Genomic DNA, 25,211 nt, shown 5'->3' with positions numbered 1-25,211 from the left:
GTGATATAACTTATGTTACAAATATAATATATATATATATTTGAAAACAGGCATAATTATCAAGAGAAAAGAAAATTGCAAGAAAGAATAATAGGCGCAAATATTTATTTATCACATCAAATGTAAAAAAAAAATATGAAAAATCCTTCAGTAAATCGATGGAAAAAAAGGAGGGAAAAAGAATAAACATGGCGGGGGAGAAATGAAAAATTCCTAGCCGACGCTAGGGAAATTTCCCTGTCTCACGTTGCCGCGCCCGCGACGCCAAAAGTGCGAGAGCGCGCGAGAGAGAGAGAGAGGGGGAGAGTGTATATGTGCGGGTGGTAGGGAGTAGGAATTCGGAGTCGGCAATATGGCCGGCCAGATGTGCAACGGCAGGGTGTCACGGTGGTGTTAGTGGCTACTGGAACTGGAGGCTCCTACTCGTTATTATTTATATGTCGAACTACCGCAAGTCCTGTCCGAATCTCGCGTGTTTTCATGGGCTCGGTGATATACTGTGCAGGAGCAGGAATACGGCTTGCATGAGGGCATAGCACACGCTCACCGGCCAAGCAAACATGAAGTGAGTAATATACACGCATTTGTACGAGAGAGATAGAAATATATATATATATATATATATATATATATAGAGAGAGAGAGAGAGAGAGAGAGAGAGAAAGAGTCGATGGACCCGGAGCTACCTTCATTTTTCTTCCGCTCCCAGTCTCTCCCTCGAACAACAACCCAATTGCTGATATCTCCTCCCGATCCTCCTAGCTAGAGAGAGAAAGTTTGACACAATGTTAACGTCGCCGACGACTGGTCAATATCGAGCGAGGTTCCCTCCGGAGTCGCGGATACTCCGGCGAGGAGTCTTTGACGCTTGAACGAGGGACGCTGGGCTTCTTGGGAGAAGGGAAGGTGTACTAGGCGATGTATCCTTCTTCCGGGGAACGGGAAGGATATCGATCACAATATTAGGCGCGACGAGGTATTCGGGGCGGACGTTTTTGTCTTTAAAAACCGCGTCCTTTAAATCCCCTAGTGCTGCGCTCCGAAAAATATATGTACGTAATCGGTTAACCGTCCGGCCAGTCTGGCCCCCTCGACGCGACGGGGGGACAAGGAACCGTAACGATTTTTGACAGCGCGGAATATTTCCGTGCCACCGGAACAAGGGGGAGAGAATGAGTGAGGGAGACGGTCTTCTCTTTCTCTACCCCGAACCTACCAAGGATGGATGGATGGATGGATGGATGGATGAATGGATGAATAAATGTATGGATGGATGGATGAATGTATAGATGGAAGGATGGATGAATAAATGGATGGATGAATGTAGCCATACATTTATTTATCCATACATTCATCCATCCATCCATCCATTCATCCATATATTTATTCATCCATATATTCATCCATGCTTTTATTCTTCCATCCATCCATCCTTTCAGCTATACATTCAACCCTCATGTATATGGATGAAAGGATGGATGGATGAATGTATAGATGGAAGGATGAATGTATGCATGGAAGGATCATCCCTCATGTATATGGATGAAAGGATGGATGGATGGATGAATGTATAGATGGAAGGATGAATGAATGGATGAATGTATGCATGGAAGGATGGATGAATGGATGAATGTATAGATGGAAGGATGAATGAATGGATGAATGTATGCATGGAAGGATGGATGAATGTACAGATAAATATATGTATGAATAAACAGATGAAGAAATATATGGATGGATGGATAGATGGAAGGATGGATGAATAAATGTATGGATGGATGAATAAATCTATGAATGAATGGATGAATAAATATATGGATGGATGGATGAATAAATGTATGAATGGATGGAAGGATGGATGAATGAATAATTGGATAGATGAATATATGGAAGGATGGATGAATGCTCCGTTTTGTTTGATTGACTTTCTATTGTTTTTTTTTCTTTTGTTTTACTTTGTTTTACGAGTCCTGCGCTTATTACATCTCCCTCTTCCTCGTTGTCCCGTCCTTCTCCCTTTCGCATATGTGTATGCATGTGTGTGTTTTTGTCCCGCCCGTTCCACTTCTGTAAAGTGTTGGCGATGTGTTTTCGGAATTTCGAATTCTCTTTGTAGTTGATTGGCTTCTTGACATTCCTTCCTCTCCTCCTCGGAAATTTCTCTCATCTCAATTATGTATATGGGAATTGCGGAAAAATACCGGAAATACTCGACGCATCTTATTATTGTGCGTCTCCCGACTACGAGAAGCCTCTCTTGTTAGATATTCAAGTTTGATAATGTACTTGAAAATTCGAGTGCAATAATAGGATTCCATTCTCTACGAATCGAATAATATTCGTATGAAATATTTTACATGTTATAAAAGTGGAGCATAATTATATATTCGAATTTTATAAATTGAATACCTGCGAAATTCGAAACAATTATGCTTATAAGTACTTTCTATCGTTGCATGACGCGTTCAAAAAATCTAATCTCTTTTATAAGTAGTACTTGAATCATAAATTTAAATCAAATCTTAAGTAAACAAATATACAAATACTCAATATTTAAGAATAAATGTATATGTAAAGATTATATTCAATATGTATTTAAATATATTTAAAATTCCTAGTCGATGACAATAATTCAATTTCATTTACTAGGATTTTGAATAAATACTCGTAAGAAATAATATTTTATATTTATTATAGAAGTAACTCCAATTTGGAGCACAATTATATTTGAATTTTATAAATTGAGTACCTGCGAGGTTTGAAATAGTTATGTTTATAAGTACTTTTCATCATAAAACAATTGAATCGTTTTTATAAATAGTACTTGAATTCTAAGTTTAAAAAATTTTAAGTAAACAAATATACAAATACGCAATAATTTTTTTATATTTTAAGTTAAAATACAATAATCAAGTTCCACTTTTTAATCATTATTATTAGAATAAAATTCAAAATTTTAATAATACTCGAATCTGAAACAATTATAGTCCAATTTTATAGATCGAGATTCAACATAGTACTTATATAATTACTATTAATAATTATAGTATGTATAAATACTATAAATTTATAATACTATTTGCTTATACATAAAATAACATAAAATTTCATAAGTACTCATTGAAAGTATTTTTTTCGAAATAATCGTAGAGAGAAAACCATTGAAACAAATTCGAACCAACTCGTGAGACACTTAATCCCATCGCTAGCCCTTAACTCATTTTCTTCCATATATCTAAATATTACACACTATTTTTTGCAGTAATGTATTTTAGACGCGTAAACGCGATAACTTTCACGTAAACTTGGCGTAAAGCAACTATTGTCATGATAATTCGTTCATTTCAGGTTTCTTTCAAAATCCAGAAGCCGTCTTTCACCGGCACATCCTTGTTTCCCAACCTGATTGTCTCCTCGCAAATATTAAAGTTAATAGTTTACTGAGTCTAAGAAATGAAGTATTTATAAAAAAAATTGACTAATAATATTTATTTATTTATTTATTTTGCTCAACAAAATTCTTCGATCAAACGAGACTCGTCCGACTTCATGTTCTCCGCCGCCTTGAAGAGAGTGAAAGAGGGACAAAACTTGCTGAAAAGCCGCATTTGAAAAGCGCAATCTCAACATTCTCAGCTTCAATTCTGCTCGCTGACTCGTATCAGATTGCATTGATGCGTAATGCAACAGTGCTGTCGCGAAGGTTGCATGACGCGTTCAAAAAAATGCGAAGGTTGAAGATAACGCAACGAATTGTAGCGTGCTCTTCAAGGCAGTTTTCTCTCTTTCTCTCTCTCTCTCTTTCTCTATCTTTCGCTGGAGGGAACGAGTTTAAGTCCAATTTTTATGAGCTTGGCGCATTCGCGACTCAACTTATATCGGGTTGATTCATAAACAAGTTCCGTTTTATCGAATAAACCTAATTTTCATTTTTATTTTATTTTATCTTTAATTTTATTTTATTTTATCATTGTTGAATTTTTTATAATTAATTTTATGTTAAATTATATTAAACATTTTTGTTTTTATTTTATTATCTTCTTATTTTATTTTTATTTTATTTTTATTTTATTATTATTAAATTTTTTACAATTAATTTTATGTTAAATTATGTTAAAAATTGTTTATAAATAAATTTTTTATTAAATTATATTAAAAAAGAAAAAAGTTACAATAACACAGTATAAATCAGTACAAGTAATGATTCATAAATGACGATTATCACTCTTATCTACTCGATGGATCAAATAATATTGTGATTTTTCTCGGAAGAAATGATTGATTAATGAATTATCTATATGGAAACTTACTTATGAATCAATCTAATACTTATTCTTTGAATATGAATTTCCATTATAACATTTCGACAATTAATATTCCTGAATTGAGGAAAATGATTGATATATTGATACACTAAATAAATACAAAAATCTGACGCAGATTGCGTAATCTTGTTTATTATTTCATGAGTTGGGTCATTTGCGATACAATTATGTGAGTTTATAATTATACCTGACATTGTATATGTCACGAGTGAACTCGACAAAAACTGGTTTATTTCTGTCGCTGAAAAATAACGCAATAAGATCGCGTGTATTGCAAAATTTGTCTAATAATTCCGATTGAATACGTACACTGAAAAAGAATTTGTTAACTCGACTGAACCTTTCAATTAAATTACTATTTTGTTAATTCAATATATATTAGTATTTAAGTCAATATATGTTTTGTGTTAGATTTAATATGTTATATTTAATTTAAATATTTTTATATGTTTAATTACCAAAATAACATTTAGTTGAAAGGTTTAATTAATCAAGTTAACAAATTTTTATATAATGATATCTGATATATTACAAATGTATATAAATTTTTGTATATATCATATATTATATATATATGTAACATAATATATTATATTATATATATTACATATATATATATATATATATATATATATAATACATTATATACTTATTACATATATATATAATATACAGGGTTTTCTAAAAATTTTTCAACAGTTAATTATCTCGAAAGCAAAAGCTTTTTGAGAAAAATGTTTTAAATAAAAATTATTTTTTTATTATATAGATATGTTAAGTTTATCTTAAGAGTTTTTGAAAACGTTATAATAAAGTTATGAGACTTGAACGAAGATATAGTCTTTTTTTTGTATAATAAAATTTCTCTCATCCTGTTTCATTATTAATCAAAATTTCATCATTAATCATAAAATACAAAATATTTATAATAAACTAATATTTTTCTGCACAGAATAATGAAACCAATCAATTGATGTAAAAAAAATACATAATTGTTTTTAAGAAAAAAATATGTTGCAAATTGTATACATTTTCTTAAAAATAACTATGCATTTTCTTTACACAACAATTGATTTATCTAATTATTTTATGTATGAAAGTATTAAGGTAAGATTATCGAAAACTGAATATTTTACAAGATATTTTGTATTTTATATCAAAAAATGCTGTAAACACTTCAAGTATTATAATTCAAAAAGCACTGACTAAAAAACTACTTTATTATAGTGTTTTAAAAAGCTCTCGAGATAAGCTGCAAGAATGTGCAATCAAAAATAATTTCAAAGTAATTTTACATTGTCTTAAATGCTATTTATAGATATACTAACATTATTATTTAAAGCCACAATCTCCACTTGATTCCTCTCGACCAATAGAGCCAAACGCGATGTTATTGCGACAATTATGAAGGAAAGAACATTTTTGGAAAGGAATTTGAATCCTATGGTTGGGATCTCAGAAATTCCCCCTGTTCCTTCTCTTAACATCCCCTGTAAAGAAATAGGCGAGAGCTGACTAAATAAGTATTCGCATTATTATTATTATTTAAAGCCCTATAATTTTTATTTAAAACATTTTTTCAAAAAGCCTTTTTTTCGAGATATTTAATTGTTGCAGGATTTTTAGGAAACTCTGTACATTATACATGTAATATGTTGTTTTTATTTGGAATTCCGATTTCGTCATGTAACAACGCTCCATATCGACAGATAACTGTTCTAAGCTATTTTCGGGGAAAATGTTCGATGATTTCATTCCTGATAATCCCATATACACATGGGGTGTCTCGTCATCGATGACGAATTCACGATACGATCGAGAATTCGTAAACGAAAATTTCATAGAAAATTATCGTATCATCTGCGCGACAACGTTTTTATCTAATACATGATTTAAAATAATGAATATTTCGATAAATACGAGAAATCTTGAATGAAATGTTTTTATTCGCTTAAAATAAAATTGAAATTAAAATTAAATGACCAATTATGATAAAATCTTATCATTTGCTTATATAGTATAACTTTTTTCTAGAAAAAAAATTAATTATGATTCTTTTTCTCATTATTAATATATTAATATATTATTATTTGTTTGTTATTATTTTTTCGTCTTCTATAATTTTCTAGGAAAAAAATTAATTTTAATTTTTTTCCTATTTTTTAAAATGAGAGGAAGAACAGACAAATTTATTATTATTGTAATTATTAAATAATAATAATGAAATAATATATTAAAAAAATAATATATTTACAAATATTTAAATATAATAAAAATTAAAAAATAATATTTATAAATATTCAAATATAATAAATATTAAAAAAATAATATTCATTATTGATGTGCAATTTTACTATTAATTTGTTATTGAGAGATGACGATCCTAGGATTTCACTTGTTTCACATGTAACACTGGTCTCTCCGAGTATCGAGCGTGTGAGACGAAAAGTCAACGCGGCGAAGGCCACGAGCGACTTCCGCTCAATTCCGCGTCATTCCGCCTCGCCTTCGCGGAGGCGGTGGTGAAGGCCTCCTCCTCGTCTTCGTCCGCGTTTTGATCCCCCTGCGGTCGATACGTACATATGTATATACATATACATATACAGGGTGTCCTGCGAAGACCTGATCAATGCTTGAGGGTAGATTCCTGGGATCATTTGGGAACGATTTTTCTATAGGAAAAATGTTGAGGCATCAATAATTTTCGAGTTACAAGCGATTGAAATTAAAAATCACATTCTTCAATTTATTTCAAGTAGAGTTTGCTTTAATAGAATTTTAATTTAAGGCTTAGTTACAAAGATACATGATGGCAAAAATTGGGACATTTTCAGGAATCTACCCTCGATCCGGTCTTTACCGGACACCTTGTATATACGCCTCCCAGAGGATGATTCCTATATTACTATTTTCTCGCCACTATGAGCAGAGTTAATGACCACACCTGGGAAACGAACGTTCGCTATAATAATGTACCCTATATTCGTGCCAATGTGTGTGTGAATGTGAATTTGCCCTTCTTAACGACTCTGTGATCACCGAATCGAAACTCCTTAAAGCTCCAAAGCTGTCAATTTTCGAAAGTTCCCCTTGATAATGATTAGTTATCTAAGTTCAAAACTTGTTCACACTTGAATTTTCAGAGAATTAAAAAAAATATAAAATTTTCTACTTTATTTTCGTCAACTAATCTCATTTTAACTTTATAATTATTAAGATAATTATATAATTATTTAATTTTTATTTATTATTATTATAAGAGTTTTAACAAGGCTCTGTAATATAAATATAAATTTAACGTATAAGACGGGCAACAAGAGCCAAATCGCGGATGACAATGCGTTATCCTAACGAAACTAAATAATTTTCCGTTAGAATTAAATACCGGTGCACAAGGCACCAAATTTTACTTGGACACGGCCAAGGATCTGAATAGTTCAGCTGGAAGAGCAGTCGCCCGGCAAGCGAAAGGTCTCGGGTTCGATTCCCGATTCAGCGATTTTCGGATCTATATTTTTCTCTTGCATTCATTTATTTATTTTCCGTGGGGGGATTAAAGGGGGTATTGAAATTAAATCTCAAATATGAGATTATTTCATATTTTAAAATCTTGGCCGTGTCCAAGTAAAATTTGGTGCCTTGTGCACCGGTATTTAATTCTAACGGAAAATTATTTAGTTTCGTTAGGATAACGCATTGTCATCCGCGATTTGGCTCTTGTTGCCCGTCTTATACGTTAAATTTATATTTATTATTATTATTTGATATTTAAATGTAATTTATTTATTAAATATTTTATTTATATATTATATTTAATAGATTTATTTATTACTTAATTTATTAATTATTATGTAAGATAATTATATGTAATTAGAGTTTTAACACGTAATCGAGTGAAATGAGTTACTAATTAAAATGATAAAATTTTTGATTAGAAACAATCGACAAATCGTGATGTCAGATGATACGGTTGATGATGAAACGACCTATACCTGGGACAGGAAGCGTCACGTTTTGTGTCATTAGCGATGATCCAGCGTGTTTTCAGATGCATATGCACGCGACAGATACATATGTATAAACGCGAATCACTATCTCCTACTTAGAAAGAGAAAGAGAGAGAGAGAGAGAGAGAGAGAGAGAGAGAGAGAGAGAGAGAGAGAGAGAGAGAGAGAGAACAGACCGCCATATCGTATCCCACTGTCATTTGCTAAACCGTGGGTAAAGCCATATAATGGGTCTCAATCTCGCCTTCAATAACCGGGCTTAATTAATTTTAATGCTGCAATGTGGTGCAGATTGCTCGGGTAACCCACATTCACCCTCCACCCTTGATCAGCTCGGATTTGAAGGAAGAGCTCTATCTATTCATATAATATTATGTAATTACAGAAATAAGTGTATCTGTTTTTTCTTCTTCTTTGATCTGGGAAAAAAAGATTACACGTGTTAAATTTATCTCTAAATAAACCAACCCTTCTATCAATTTCATCATCAACATATGGGTACCCAGATACCAACTGCGTGTTGTCTTCTTCACTGCAATAATTTCTTTATAGCAATCACTGAACATCAAATATATCTTTTCATTGTATTTTGGGAGATTTTCAAATACAATGATACCCTTTGTACTTTGTTTCGATACCTTTTTAACATTTAAAGTTGCTTTGGATACCCAAGTTGAGACCCGATCAACTTATTAGGAATTGATAAAAGTAAGAAGACATCAAATATATCTTTCCATTGTGTCTTGGGAGGTTTCCAAATACAAAGGTACCCTTTGTACTTCGTTTCGATACCTTTTTAACATTTAAAGTTGCTTTTAGTATCCAAATTGAGACCCAATCAATTTGGGAATTGCTAAAAATAAGAAGACATCAAATATACTTTTCCATTGTGTTTTGGGAAATTTCCAAATACAATGATACCCTTTGTACTTTGTTTCGATACCTTTTTAACATTTAAAGTTGCTTTGGGTACCCAATCAACTTTGAGACCCGATCAACTTATTGGGAATTGATAAAAGTAAGAAGACATCAAATATATCTTTCCATTGTATCTTGGGAGGTTTCCAAATATAAAGGTACCTTTTGTACTTTGTTTATCTTTTTGACGTTTGATGCCGTTTGATACCTTTTTAACATTTAAAGTTGCTTTGGGTACCCAAATTGGGACCCGATCAACTTGGGAATTGCAAAAAATAAGAAGTATAACGTAATATTTTCACCAGCCTATCTTATTCCATGTTCTTTAACGTACACAGGACACAACATAGGCGAGTTAATACGTGGCAGTACCCAGCATGTGTAGGTACACGCGTGTAACCCAAAGGTTGTACGTTCCTTTGTTAAACGCCCATTGTCGCGTTTCATTGTGTGTTGCACCTTGCTCCGGTCGGGGAAGATTCTTTTACTTTCTTCCGCGCAGAGGGAACTCTGCGTTTTGCATAAAGAGAAAGGGAGAAGGATGCACTCTGTATATGCAGTTCTACATTCGCATTTTTTTTTATTCCTATGATGATATACATGAAAGCATATATGTTTCTCTTGGTATGCGCGCTGCTTCCTAAGATTTTTCACACACCTCCTTCGTGCCTTTTCTGCGTTCTTTTTGAACGGAATTCAATCCTGATTTCTTCGACTTGTCTTATCTTGAAAATGAAAATCGATCGAAGTTAGTTTTTATTTATTTAATGTGAAATTTTTACGAGGCAAATATTTGGATCATTGGCTGTCAAATCATCGAAGTTGGTTTTTAATAAAATATGTAGAACAAGACTATCTTATCGCTATTAATTCTAAAAGGTATAGTAACAAAGCTATCTTATCACCAATAAATCTGAAAGGTAGAGATCTATTGATCATTAAAAAATATATCTAAAATATTTGTACATTATGTTGGGAATAAAGGAAAAAATTGCGCTTTGGACTGATCAGATCCCCAAGATTTAAAGCTCGTGTTGCAAAAAAAATTCAGAGGCCTACTCGAGTGTCAAGGCTTGACTTACCTATCCAATTAATATTGCACAGCAACCTGCCATATGCTGTTTTTGGGGATCATATTCGTTCCCTCAAGGTGAAGCCATACGTGTCTCTGAGTGTTAAAAGAGTACTCGCGATTAATAAAATTTGTTAATTCGAAAAATAAAGTATATTACGCACTGTAAAAAAATATGTAAAATTATATAAATAATTAAATGTAAAATTACATGATAAAAATGAAAATGTATACATTTTATCGTGTAATTTTACATATTATTTATGTAATTCTATACATTTTTTATGTCATTATATTACATATTTTTTACAATGCGGAGACATGAATAAAATTGATAATTATCAATTAATAATTATTAAAATGAAAAATAATTATTAATAAATACAAAAAATATATTATAAAATTAATAAACAAAATTATCGGAATTTTTTTAGCGACTAAAATATTTGGTCGATGATATTATAAGGATATCGCGCTCGGAATTTCGAGACTGAAAATAATTCGTAGCGACGCGACACCCTGTGAAAGCCCGTATAAATTTCCCTTTTCCCGGGTCCGGATCGTTCCGCGATAAATCGAGTTTCGTCCAAGACGCGTCAGCTGTTCGAATGTCATCTTTTGATAAGAGTGCGCGCGCGGAAGTCCGCCGAGAATTAATAATAGAGTCGTCACCAAACGGATTCGTCATTGTCGACGAGGCTCGCATAAACTAAACCGTGTATGAAAGCGAAACATAAATGCGTATGTATGCATAGAGGGAATAAATTCGATATCCAATGCCGCGTGTCGCTGTCACTTCACTCGTCGCTTCGCTGCTCTTCCTCTCTTCCTCCGTCATCTCTTCGTCGTGCAATGCAGCGAGATAATAAAAAATGCCACGAAAACCGCGACGTAAAATTGCCATTAAATTCCGACCATGTGAAAAGGTGACATTTCTCTCTCGAAGAGGCTCTTCAGAAGAGAAGTTCTTTGTTCCCGAATATCATTATATAAATTTATATAAATTATATATTATATATATATATATATATATATAGGTATATATTTAATAAATTAATCTATTATATATTATATTATTATATTAATTATATTATATATAATTAATAAATTATTTAATAATATATAATAAATTAAATATATATTATATATTAATAAAAATAAATTATATATTAAATATATAATATATAATATAAAAAAAGTTTAAAATAATAAAAAAGTCACGATTTAATATTCTTTTTTAAAATTATATTATTGGATGTCGAAATTCGTTTCGCGCGAGTTATCGTAACGCAATATTCCCCGCGATTTTATCGCGAGAGCTCGCGATTGCAAAATTCATTCTGGATGGTCAAGATACGATTGCACCGAGTATGATTATCATTATTATTTCATTTGGCGTTTGGTGAAAGGTTAACGCTCCCGTGAGCATCACTGGAAATAAAGGGGGAAGGTATGAAGAGGAGGCTGGTTTTCGCATTCACGATGAGCTTTGGCTCCGTTACAGATTGAGATTTATACCGTTTTTATGTACGTTCAGGGGGAGGATACACACCTGCGAGGGAAAGAGAGCATCTGCCTTAAGGCGATGCACTCCGGAACAACGCGTTTGTTCCACTTTCGCAGACGTTAATACAATTCTCAAACTGATCTGATCTATGTGCACGCCGGAGAAAGAGGGAGATGTGGACCTGGACGTTACACTTCCAGCTGATAGAATGTACATATATATTTCGCGCTTTATGCTCTAAAAGTTCTGGCATCCGAGCCGAACGCGACGAGCTCGCGCGATTTCCGGAAGAAGGAACGCGACAACAAGCGCATTAGGCATTGCTAATTTCAGCCTTCTTTCTGTCAACGCATAACTTTTCACCTCTTCATTAATATATTTAAATGCCAACCGCGCATTTTTGATACAGCGCATTTTTTTGCTGCCATAAATAATTTTTTTATAGCTATCAAACATTTGTATTTTAGGATTTTTTTCGAATATAAAGTTTTTTTTGTTTCGGGAACAAATTCCGACAGATTTTTAAAATATTAAACTTTTTCGGGTATCTGTTTATCAACAGAAGAGTTAAAACTCTAAATCTTACTTTGTTTGTATGAAAACATTTTACCGTGTTGAAATCTTTCACTTTCATGGATAATAATAATAATAATAATAATAATAATGAGAGAGATGTAATAGTTGATTTTGATAATTTTATATGACATGCAAGAATATTTTTCAAATCTTGGGAATAGAATCAAATTCAATATGTATTTAAAAAATGAGTAGAATCCAACAATTAAGTTTTATTTTCTATGATTCAAATAATTAAAACTAACAAATAATATTTTATATCATACTTGCAAAATACTCGAATTTAAAACAGTTGTATTCGAATTTTAAATTGAATACTTACAATTAAACTATTTATCATATTATTATAATAAATTTTTAAACACTATCATAAAATATTATATTATTTACAATATTATACAATATATAATATCAAGGGAGCCTTAAATTAAATTTTTCTAAAAATAAACTACTTGAAATTAACTAAAGAATGGTTTTGTTAATATTATATTTTCACAAGGTTTACTTTTGTGAAGAATTTTTATTTTCAATCACTTATAACTTGAAAATTATTGGTACCTTGACATTTTCATTGAAGAAAAATAATTTCCAAATAATCCCAAAAAGCTACCATTAACGGGTTGTCCGGTAATTTTGGGACATTTTGTATACAACATAAAATTTTTCATAAGTACTCATAAAAAATTTGAACATAGCTGATCCAGGTTCAAATGTACTATTCTTGTTTTTTGAGAAATACTTATAGGAAGGTTCTTATCTTGTCTAGGTTCTATTTGAATTTTTTTAAGTAATCTTAGAGACTTCAAAACTATGCAAAACGCTTAGTTAACATCATCGCTGGTTTCGATCCCTATATCGCGTCTCGTAAAATATCGAGGAAAGTCATCAACGGCGTCATTCCCTTTATCTACGGTCTCCTCTCTCTCTCTCTCTCTTGCCGTGTTATCTCCTTCTCGTGTTGCAACGCAAACGTCCTCGATCCATGCACATGGATCTACCACGACAGACGTTGGTTGTCGCGTGGACGCGTTATCACCATCGTCCGACTATGCACGCAGCAGCTGGAAGCAGAAAACGGCCGAGGAAGTGGCGGTATCTCGCCACATCCTACCTCGTCCTGTTCCCGTTTTGCCAAACGAGCGCGAACGCGTAGCGCGGGAGTCGTTGCTTTTCAGTTCAGTGAAAGCGACAGCGAGCGAGCGAGCGAGCTGGCGAGTCGAACGAGTTCTTCCGCGAGTTACGTTCAATTAATAACGCGAACACCTTTTGTGCACTTACGGGCTCTTAGATTTATCCTCTTCGCTCCGATAAGAACGAAACAATCGGTGATCAGGGTGACGAGTCGTGATATGATTACCTAACTGGGAGGAGGAAGCTGGTCCCCTTCTGATCGGGTCATGTGGGACACTCGTGCCAACTCGTTCTCCAAAAGTGGCAGGACCAGATGGTCCTACGATGCTTACTCTACTTCCGAGGATCGCAACAGGACGAGTCATCCTCCTGCGACGCAGGAACAGCAACGTTGTTTGACGAACAACGCGCAGCAACGTTGCTGCGCGAACGTTCAACAACGTTCCGCAGGGAGCTATCGCCAGCAACGATCTTCCTGGCAGCAGGACGATCGCTTGTGGTACACGTCGATTTTCTCTTTTGCGTCCTTCGCCTTCTCCCTCCTACGTCGATACATCAGCAAGGTCTCTCCGTGAACTTTCTGTTGTCTCTATATCAGGATATTTTTAAATACTCTTTATTTCGTTAGAATATATTTTCAGGATCGTTCTCTTATCCGAATTTTCTGTATTTATATCAAAAATTAAATTAAATTAAAAATTATTATGGTCAACCTTGATAGAAGAGATTTATTTAGATACAACCACTTATGTCGACCTAGAATGACTAGGATTGATCAATCAGAGAGTTCTGAATATTTCAATTGACTAATTCATATCGAACACGCTTGATGGGAGAAATTTATTTGAACACAATCATTTATATTGACTTACATGTAGGATGTTTAGGATTGATTAATCAGAGAGTCCTGAGTCCTTTAATTGACTAATTGAGATCGAACACTCTTGATAAGAGAAATTCATTTGAACATAGCCATTTATATCAATCTAGGATGACTAGGATCGATCAATCAGAGAATCCTGAGTCCTTCAATTGACTAATTCGTATCAAACACACTTGATGGGAGCAGTTTATTTGAACATTATGAATGAATGAATATTCATATCGACCTAGGATGTTTAGGATTGATTGATCAGAGAGTCCTGAGTCCTTCAATTGACTAATTGAGATCGAACATGCTTGATGGGAGAAATTAATTTAAACATAACCATTTATATCGATCTAGGATGACTAGGATTGATTAATCAGAGAGTCCTGAGTCCTTCAATTGATTAATTCATATCGAACATGCTTGATGAGAGAAATTCATTTGAACACAATCATTCATATTGACCTAGAATGATTAGGATTGATTAATTAAAGAGTCCTGAGTCCTTCAATTGGCTAATTCATATCTAACATTCTTGATAGGAGAAATTCATTTGAACACAATTATTCATATCAATGTAGGATGATTAAGATTCAATCAGAAAGAGAGAGAGAGAGAGAGAGAGAGAGAGAGAGAGAGAGAGAGAGAGTCCTGAGTCCTTTAATTGACTAATATGTCCAATTGAATGTCACCAACCTTGACATCTTCCTAACACCGGAAGAGCAATTCCCTTCCGCTAAACATGACGAAGAAATACGCGAAGCGTAAAGAAACGAAAAATTAACGCGATAAATTAATCGTAAACGACCAAGAGAAGTTAATTGACCGGAATTGCAAAAAAACTGACGTTTCGTCGTTTTTTCTTCCGCAGCGAAGTGAGCATATCATCCGCCCGCGCATCGGTGATGGTATACGACGACGTAAACAAGAAATGGATACCGAGTGGCAGCTCGTCCGGCCTGTCCAAGGTCCAGCTCTATCACCATCAGGTGAACAATACGTTCCGCGTGGTCGGCAGGAAGCTCCAGGACCACGAGATCGTTATCAACTGCGCGATTCTGAAGGGGCTCAAGTACAATCAGGCGACGGTGACGTTTCACCAGTGGCGGGACAACAAGCAGGTCTACGGGCTCAACTTCTCCAGTAAGGATGACGCCGACGCCTTCGCCCGGGCGATGCTCCAGGCACTCGATGTAATTTTTCACGACCTCTCACTTTTTTCCTCTCATATTCTAACAGCACATATATCCCGAAGACGTTCAGAGAACATCCTGAGGATGTTCGAATGCTCTCTGAATATCCTCTGAATATCTTTCGGATATGATGTGCTATTAGGGTATCTATTTCGTAATTATCCCATTGTTGGAATTAACTCGGATTAATTAACCCTAATATATTTCGTTTAATTGACCATTCGTGGATTTTATCATCTATATATAGATTTGGTTCTATACAATGGTTTGCGATAGAGTCGTCTTTTGACGTTTTGACCACAATTGGACCTCGTCATCGTTAATTAACTTTTAATTACACGCCGCGTCTCGCTGCGTAGGTGCTGAGCAACGGCAGCAACATATCACGAAGTCTCGCACCGACCACCGCCACGACCACTCAGCAGCAGACCGTCTATCAGCAGCAACAGCAACAGCAGCAGCAGCAACAGCAAAGTCAAGCGACCGCTCAATATGAAGAGGACATGGGATACAGGTACTTTTCTCTCTTATCCTTGATATCCTCCAATGATCTGCGGCGCGACTATTACCTCGTTACGGCGGATTATTTCCTGTCACGAGATCCCGATGCGAGACACGCCACGTTTTCCCGAACCAAGGACAGCCGACGCTCTTGTTTCGAAGTTATCCTCTCCTTCTGGTGTGCTTCGAGACTTTTTCCCTCTAAATATAATAAATCGTCGCGGGAGACGGTGCATTTCCTAATAACATATCCGAAGGGTCATGTTCCTCATCCACGCCCTAATATCGCGAAGTAGAGTAGTTTAATGACGGGAGGTGACGAGTCAATGTGCGAATATGTAGAACGATATCCCTCCTCTCTCGTCTTTTCGAACCCTCCCTGTGCTCCCCGTTCACATCTGTCCTGACCGGTTGCAGTCAAGGGCAACGTAGCGCGCGGATCTCCCTGTCCTTGGGCCATCTGCCTACAGGAGGCCAGACGGCCCTGCCCGTAGGCTCCGTCACCACAACCACCCCCGAGCACCACGCGACCGTCAGCGGTGCCATCGGCACCCTCACTCAAGTGGGCTGCGCGCGTGGCTCGCCAGGCGACGGACACACGAGGTGATCTTCCTTCCGCGGCCTTTTCTAGCCCCTAATAACCGAACTTTAGTCAGTCAATTTGTAATGAATTGATTTTTTTTCTTCATACGATTTTATTAAATAACATGATACGGGGGAAAGCATGAATATGTCATAAGATGTAACAACGCTTGAGAAACCTAGTTTTTCTATAGAAAGTTTCGTATATATATATATATGTGTCTAGAAATAATTAATTTAATAATCTGTGACGGCAGGTTAATATGGGTTAAAGGCCATGCGTTTATTTAGGACCTCGAATTTCCTGTAGTGGAGGCTGCGGGCATTTTTAGAACGAATGGGATCAAGTTCATTGTGTACTTGAAAATCTGACAACCAATTTTCATTTTCTAGAATTTGAAATAATAATTCTTCTTAATAAAAAATAATATTTCAATATATTATGCGCTTGCAAAATATTGTACTTGAATCTAGGACATGTATTTGAATTTTAAATTGAGTACTCGCAAGGTATTCAAAATAGTTATAAGTACTTTCTATCTAAAAGAACCTTTTACAAGTAGTAATTTCTAAAATAAAAAATCGATTATGAATCTAGGACATGTATTTGAATTTTAAATTGAGTACTCGCAAGGTATTCAAAATAGTTATAAGTACTTTCTATCTAAAAGAACCTTTTACAAGTAGTATTTTCTAAAATAAAAAATCGATTATAATACTATTATAAAAATAACTAAGTTTCATTTTCTAGAATTTGAAATAATAATACTTTATATAATAAAAAATTATATTTTAATATATTGTACTTGCAAAGCACTCGAATCTAGGACAGTTCTATTCGAATTTTAAATAGAATATTGCAAGGTATTCAATATAGTACTTATAAGTAGTTTCTATCATAAAGAATCTTTTACAAGTAGTATTTTCTAAAATAAAAAATCTATTTGTAATAACTATTATAAAAAATTCATAATGCTATTTATAAACTCGCGCTAACATTAAATTTCTCTTAACTACTCATAAAAAATTCCAACACATTTAATCCAAGTTTCAATGCACTTGAAAATATACTGGTTTTCTTTTTTAAGAACTTATAGAGAGTACGAATCTTATTTCATCCAGGTTCAAGTATATAAATGTGTAACAAGTATTATAAATAGTATTATAGATTTTTTATAATAGGTAGTATTTATAATTATTTTATGTAGTATTATAAATAATAATATAAAGTATTATTAATAGATTTTTTATTTTAGAGAGTGCTTGTAAACAATTTTTTACGATAGAAAATACTTATAAACATTATTTCAAACCTTGCAAATATTCAATTTAAAATTTGAATGCAACTTGAAAGTACTTTTTTCGAAATAATCATAGTATTCAAGACATATAAACAAATTTAAAACTACTTGTAAGATACTTCATCCCATCGCTAATTTTTTAACTACATTAGAATAATCTCCCTCATCCCTCTCATCCTCACACACACACACACACACACATACATACATTTCTTCTTTCATCTTTCCTCTTTTACTTTTTATAATTATAGATTATAATCTTCTATATAATTATAATATTCTATAATCTTAGATTATAATCTAAGATTCAGCGATTTTAATAAACCAACTTCTTTCTCTTGTTTTCTTCCATCTTCTTCACTCTTTCGTGAATGAATGAATATTCGCGCGGTGTCGAAAATAAAATTCGCAGAGAGGCCAGAAGAATTTCACTTCTCTCCTGCATCTGTTGCATTCCGCGTCGCTCGAAATAAATCCGAAAATGCTGCGGCTCGGTACATATTTTTTCTTCGGTTTTTTTCCTCGGTCTCTTACGAAATTCAAGAATATCGCTTCGAATATCCGGATTATCGGATAAGAATCCTCCAGACGGTCTGAGATACACGGAGTTCGATAGGGATAAGATAACGGGTGCGTTTGCTGCTCGAATTAGAGTATTCGTTCTCTATAAAAGCGTGTATTGAAAATACACATGTCGGACTAATATTTTCTTTAGCTCCTTGGGCCCGCATAAATTTATATATCGATGTTGTGATCTGTGATTTAGAGTAAGAATACTCATATACAGGGTGTCTCACCCCAAATAAGTTTTTTAAATTTTGATTGTAGATAAAAATGTTTCAGACAAAAGTTGTATGATTTTGAGGGAGACGTAAAATGGTGCCATTAGTTTGACCTTGAATAATTGATTAAAGGTCACGTGAAGGTCACCTTCAATTTCTTAAATCGAACCACCTATTTTTCATTGCATATTCTTGTAGCTCATCTCAAAAACTTTCCAAAACCCTATAATGAAGTATTTTTTCATTAAGTACTTTTTGAGTTAGGAAGATTCGAAGTTAACAATTTTTTGACATAAAATGTAAAATATTCAATTTTCGGTAATCATATCTTATGTCCTCCTCGAAACCATACAACTTTTATCTAAAACACCTTCTTCTACAATCAAAAATAAGAAAGTTATTTGGGGTGGGACATTAAAATGGGACACGAAATCCGTACAGCGAAATAAAAGAGAAAAGAATCTCTTCGTAGCACGATATTATATTTACGTAGCGATTTAAATTTATTGTATACAATTAATTTATTTCATTAACGATGTTTTTTTTCGTATATGTACTATTGAAAAATATCTCTGTAACATCCCAGATAGCAAGCATACGTCACTTTGACGTTTATGACGTCATTTTGACGTTTAATGACGTCATCGACATCAAAATGACGTTATTTTAATGTTTAATGACGTCAGTCTGCTACTTGGGATTTGATCAGAGCGAAGTTTAGTGCAATCTCTGTCTAGGATTATACATACATAGGTCGTCGATTATGTCTATTATGTTAGTCTAGTTGTGGCTGGCCCTACTACGCTTATTTGCATCAATAACGATGTCACGGACGAAAAAATTTACCTTGTATCTAATTTCGATTTTCCTCTGCGCAGAACCATGACCAGAGAGGACGTGGCAATAATTCAGGAACGCAGAATGTCCCAGCAAAGTCAAGGTATATCATACTTTTCTCTACTTTATTATATACCCAGCAAACACCGATATATAATTGTTACATTGCTATAATAAAACGGAATATAACAGGTAATATAACAGGGAATATAACAGGTAATATATGTTACATGTAACATCCATGTTAGTTGTAATTTCCCACTCATAGATGTAACATTTTAATATAACATATATTACATTGTAGTTATATTGTAATTATATACCAAATAGCACATTGATGTATTGATAAGTCAGTGCTATCTTGGGATATAATGACAATATAACTACAATGTAATATATGTAATATTAAAAATGTTACATCTACGAGTGGAAAATTACAACTAACATATACGTTACATGTAACATGCTTGAGTATATAACATTTATATACTGTATTTGCTGGGTACATATATATTCAAACAAAAAAATAAATAAAAGCAATAATGAACGAAAATACTCTTCACAGCAACCGGAAGTCCCAATCCTATATCTCCAAGCTGTCCGCCGACCGCTCAGCAGCAGCAACAGCAACAGCAGCAACAGCAGCAGCAACAGCAATCCGGTCACCATCGAACCTCGTCGGCACCTCCGGCGCCGCAGCCGCCTCAGCAGCAGCAATCGGCCTTGATGCAGGTCGGAATGGCTGCGGCTCCTCCGCAAATGTCCACCGGACCACCTGTACCACCGCCCCAGCCTCCAATCGCGCCCCCTGCCCCGCCCTGTCCTCAAGGAATGATGAACTTTGCCTCATCCGCGGTCCCGGCGCCGCCGATGATGATGAACCAGTACGCGCAGTCACCGTCGTCCCAATCGTCCCAGTACAATCCCGCGGGTCAGTACGGCGCCGCTCCTACGAGTAACCAGTACGCGAGCGCCGCTCCTGGCGCCGCCGGAACCGGCGGGACCAGCAACGTCGTCGGCCAGAGCCCGAATCAGTACCCGCAGGGGTCCGGCCAGGGCAATTTCTACGGCAACAGTCAGACGAGCAATTACACGGCAGGACAGGCTAACGCGGCCCAGTACAACCAATCGACCGGCAATCAGGGCGCGCAGTACAGCGGCCCTGGCGGTAATCAATACGGAAGCAGCGGCTCGATAAATCAGTACGCGGCCGTGCCGCCGCCGCCTGGACCGGTAAGCCAATACGCGACGGCGGTCGCGCAACCCGGTCAATCGCAGTACCAGGCGCAGTACGGCGCTACCGGCGGCCAGGCGGTGCCCGCGGGCGCCGCGAACCCGTACGGGACGCCCGTCAACTCGGTGAACCAGTACGCGGCCGGTGGCGTGCACCACGCGGTCGGCGCCAACGCTTTCCCGCCCGGTAGCGGCGGTCCGCCGCCACCTCCGATGGTACCCCTGACCGGAATCGCCGCGCCGCCTCCGCCGCCGCCGCCCCCGGTGCCGAACGCGAACAGTTCCGCCGCCTCGGCCTCGTCCGGAGCGTCCTCGAGCGACCCGCCGCCCGATACCAACTCCCTGGCCGCCGCTCTTCAAGCTCGCCTCAAGAAGAAACAGGTGATTTGATGAGATAGGAAATCGAGAAGAAACGAAACTTTTATTTTTCATCCTGCAAATGTGTTTCACACAAAAGTCGTTTGATTCAAAGGGGGACAGAAGGTGAGCTTTCTTTTGAGGGACACTGTTCAAGGTCATTTATGGTTTTTTTTTAATGGAACCATTATAATTTTTTTATATGCATTGAGTCTTCGAACTTTTTATAGTGAATATTGCGAGAAATCGCTTTATATAAAAAAATTATAGTGGTTTCATTTAAAAAAACATGAATGATCTTGAAATGACCTTGAAAAGTGGTCCTCTTCGAATCAAACAATTTTGGAAACACTTTACACTGTTCAATTAAAAATAAAAAAGTTTTTGAAAGTGGTTGATTAAAATTAGATACCCTGTATAAATAATGTCATTTTTTATCATTGTTATTTCAACGCGCAAATATTCTAATAAATCTTGTTTTGCCGACAGCAACAATCGCAACCGGTGGAAAACAGCGGCTCGAGCACCAGCAGTAGCAGCAGCGGCGGAGGAAGCGGCAATTACGGAACTTTAGGAAGAGGCGGAGGCGGCGGAATGGCTTCCATGATGGACGAGATGGCCAAGACTCTGGCGCGTCGACGAGCCGCCGCAGAGAAGAAGCAGCCGGAACAACCACCGGTACGTAGATACATACATAGATATCGATCGAAACTTGAGGAAAACTTTGGGCGATAAACACGACGAAGGATTGGAGAGAAAGGGATTCTTAGGAACGACTCTTTTTCGCAGGAGCCGGAAAGTTCGCCGGACAAAAAGTCAACCTGGGACAAGAATAACACGTCGAACAACAAGTTCTCCAACGGCGCCGAATCCCCGAAATCGGTACGCAAGAGGTTCGGTTCCGCTTCGGAAGACACCCTCCTCAAGGTGAACGGGGTCAACGACGGGACCTCGTTTACCGCGCAAGAGATGGAGGCCTTCAAAGTGGAGATAATCAAGGAAGTGCGCAAAGAGTTCCAGAAAATGAAGCAAGAGATAATCGACGGTACGGATTAATTATATGTATATACAAATTCAGTGTGTTTGCTGTTACCTAGATAAAATTATATGGATGATCGTCTACATGTATTTTATCTACAGGGTGTCCCATAGAAAATTGCTGAAACTAATCAGCTGTCATTTTTTAATGCATGTAGTTATTGAGAAAACAAACATGGTGTTGAAAAGAGAAAAGTCTACAGTTTTTAATAGATATAAATAAAATGTTTGTATACCAGTTTATATTATTGAAAAAAAAGTAATGAAGAGAAAGTGTTAATAAATTGTACGAAATTATGTGATTATTAGCACTTTTTTCATTACTTTTTATCAATAAAATAAACTGGTATACAAACATTTTATTTATATCTATTAAAAACTGCAGATTTTCCATTATAATTTTTGTTTTCTCAATAACTGCATGCATTAAAAAATGACAGCTGATTAGTTTCAGTAATTTTCTATGAGACACCCTATATATCTGCATCTTAGATTTAAAAAATGTTGTCTTTACTAAATTATCTAAAATAATATATTCTGATAATTTGGTTTAGAGTCATCCCAAGTGTACGTCATTTTGACGTTTAATGACGTCAGTTTGCTACTAGGGATAGCGTATAAAATACTTAAGTAGTAAAACTTAAGCGATAAAAACTAACGAGTAAAAATATGAATATATTTTTACATTTTTTTAATAATTATGTTTACAGTAGTGGTCTTAAAAATAATATTATTTGGAAGTTATCTAGATGAATCGCCATATAATTTTATCTTTTATCCAAATATACTTATAAAATCATCTTAGCTAAGATAAATTTACATATTTTTATATCATTTTTATCTAACTAATTAACACTGTACAAATTATTTTATTCGATAAAATATTATTTGTTTGTTTACACGAGATATTTTGCTTTTTCCAGTGGTGAGAACAGAACTAAATAAGAGATAAAGAAGACGAGATAAAAGAAAGGAGACGGAGCCGAACTGTCGAAGCCGAAGGGAATAAGACAGAGAAAAAAGAAATTCAAAAGAGAGAGAAAGAGAGAGTTTAATGACTAGATCCCTCCATATTGGGGCGACACTATCGAGACTACCACATATACAGGTTTTTACTACGTATTTGCAACAGAATGTAGTGTGGTTACATTCTTGTATATCGGACACTTATGTGTAAGTAAATTAATCCAATTTAGTATCTTAAGTGATTAGTAATCCTTTCGTTATTATATATATATATATATATATGAATAACAATCGTAACGAAACGTTGAATCAGTTGAGTTTCGTTTGAGATTTTTTACGGGGGAAGAAAAAGAAAAGTTTCTCGAGATACAAAAACACACACAGGCACAAAAAGGCTTTTTCGAGAAATCCTTACACAAGTTTCAAGCGAGAGGAATGTTTTACAATGAAGATATAAAATAAATACACGCACAATGAGACTATTACCATTAAATCGCTTTGTAGATGAAAGAAAGTAATATCGACAAAGACCAAAAAATGGTGTACTATTTATAAATATGTATCAATCTTCTATACACAAAAAACACACGTATAAAAAATATCTACGGTAAATAGTCATCACAATTTTGACGAGTTTATAAAAAAAAAAAAAACGAGTCGAGCGACGAAATTTGGAATAATTAAGATTGATATTTAACGACTAGAAAATGTTGAAAAAGAAAAAGATCGCGATGAGAGACTCAATTATTTCAACGTCCAAATTACGCGTCGTATATATTTTTTACCGCATTTATGGTCAGGCAGGGTTTCTAAGACATCTTCTCTTGTACGATTTTTTCAAACTTTGCAAGAATCGACGATCTCAGAACGTTCCCCGTATACAGAATTCTTTCTTTCAATGTCGTGGCATGTGTTTTCCTCCGCATTTCTTTCGTCTTCTTTTTTATTTTATTTTATTTTTTTTTATTATTTATGCGAAGCACATTGCACTGTCGATCTCTGAATGATGAACAATGAGCGAGAATACATTCCAAGATACATCCCACGATTCTCCGATATGACTGTAACTTGCGCTAATCTCCTACTAAGGACACGTTGAACATTGTAAATAGCAATAAAACACGACGACGACGACAACGACGGATCGATGCCACGATCGTTGATTGTGAAATTCTCTCGAGGATATCGCTATATTGCGCTTAAAAAACGGTATATATATATATAAATATATATAGTTAAGAAAAAATCTCCTAGTGTTATAATCCATTCCCGGGATATCGAATTATCTGTGAAACTGACGACTCGACGCACATTTTGGCGATCGACGCGGCATTTTATTATTTGTTCCTCATATTCCAAACTGCTACGTATACATCGAATCGTACACGGGGTGTCCCATTTTAATTGATCACTTTCCCAAAATTTTAAAAATTTTTTATTGTATTGTACAACAAATTACGTGTCAAGCGAAACAAAAGTGGTTTGATTTGAAGAGAAAAAAATGGTGCTACGGACTTTTTAAAAGGACGCTTCTCAAGGTCATTTGAAGGTTAAATATATTTTTTGAAATATGGAACCACTATATTTTTCTGATATAAATCGATTTATCGCAATGCTTGCTATAAAAAGTTTGAAGAATCGATTTATATAAATAAAATTATAGTAGTTCCATTTAAAAAAACATAAATGACCTTTAAATGACCTTGAAAAGTGCTCTTCGGAAAAAAGTTAGTAGCTGCCTAAACATCTGCCTCTCAAAAATGAAAAAAATTATAGTGGTTCCATTTGAAAAAAAAAAATCTTTAAATGACCTTGAAAAGTGCTCTCCGGCAAAAAGTCAGTTCCGCCCCTGAAAAATGAAAAAGTTTTTGGGAGTGATCGATTGAAATGGGACACCCTGTATATACATACATTTACTTCGGTTGAATAAAACTGAAAACATGTTTTCTTTCTTTCTTGAAACCCGGCGTCTCATATCTCTAATCTCTAATTTTTCATCCGACTTTCCATTAAATTA

At 35.1% G+C, this 25,211-nt stretch overlaps 1 protein-coding gene across 3 annotated transcripts; it reads left to right on the top strand.

Annotated features, from left to right (window-relative positions):
- Positions 1 to 296: 296 nt before the first annotated feature.
- ena (ENAH actin regulator enabled) lies at positions 297 to 23,864 on the top strand. Of its 3 annotated transcripts, XM_085483882.1 has the most exons (9): positions 13,573 to 14,035; positions 15,276 to 15,597; positions 15,957 to 16,111; positions 16,516 to 16,701; positions 19,642 to 19,703; positions 20,166 to 21,214; positions 21,680 to 21,868; positions 21,980 to 22,235; positions 23,152 to 23,864. In XM_085483882.1, exons 1-9 carry the CDS (start codon positions 13,803 to 13,805, stop codon positions 23,178 to 23,180), a joined length of 2,481 nt encoding a protein of 826 aa, XP_085340008.1. In that variant the 5' UTR covers positions 13,573 to 13,802; the 3' UTR covers positions 23,181 to 23,864. The 3 variants fall into 3 exon arrangements, with proteins under 3 accessions (XP_029156015.1, XP_085340008.1, XP_029156014.1); XM_029300182.2 differs by lacking the exons at positions 13,573 to 14,035; positions 16,516 to 16,701 and adding an exon at positions 297 to 565; XM_029300181.2 differs by lacking the exon at positions 16,516 to 16,701 and having other exon boundaries at positions 13,574 to 14,035.
- Positions 23,865 to 25,211: the final 1,347 nt, after the last annotated feature.

Source organism: Nylanderia fulva, unplaced genomic scaffold (assembly GCF_048542155.1).
Source record: "Nylanderia fulva isolate GAGA-0341 unplaced genomic scaffold, ASM4854215v1 Scaffold275, whole genome shotgun sequence".
NCBI lineage: Eukaryota > Metazoa > Arthropoda > Insecta > Hymenoptera > Formicidae > Nylanderia > Nylanderia fulva.
The sequence above is the reverse complement of the archived record's forward strand: the minus strand, read 5'-3'. Positions and strand labels throughout refer to the sequence as shown.

Excerpts from the sequence above, each read along its gene's own strand:
- ena (XM_085483882.1), top strand. The coding sequence starts at position 13,803 with ATGTGGGACACTCGTGCCAACTCGTTCTCCAAAAGTGGCAGGACCAGA. Across the intron at positions 19,704-20,165 it reads AATGTCCCAGCAAAGTCAAG|CAACCGGAAGTCCCAATCCT; the intron begins GTATATCATACT and ends TACTCTTCACAG. Across the intron at positions 22,236-23,151 it reads GAAGCAAGAGATAATCGACG|TGGTGAGAACAGAACTAAAT; the intron begins GTACGGATTAAT and ends TGCTTTTTCCAG.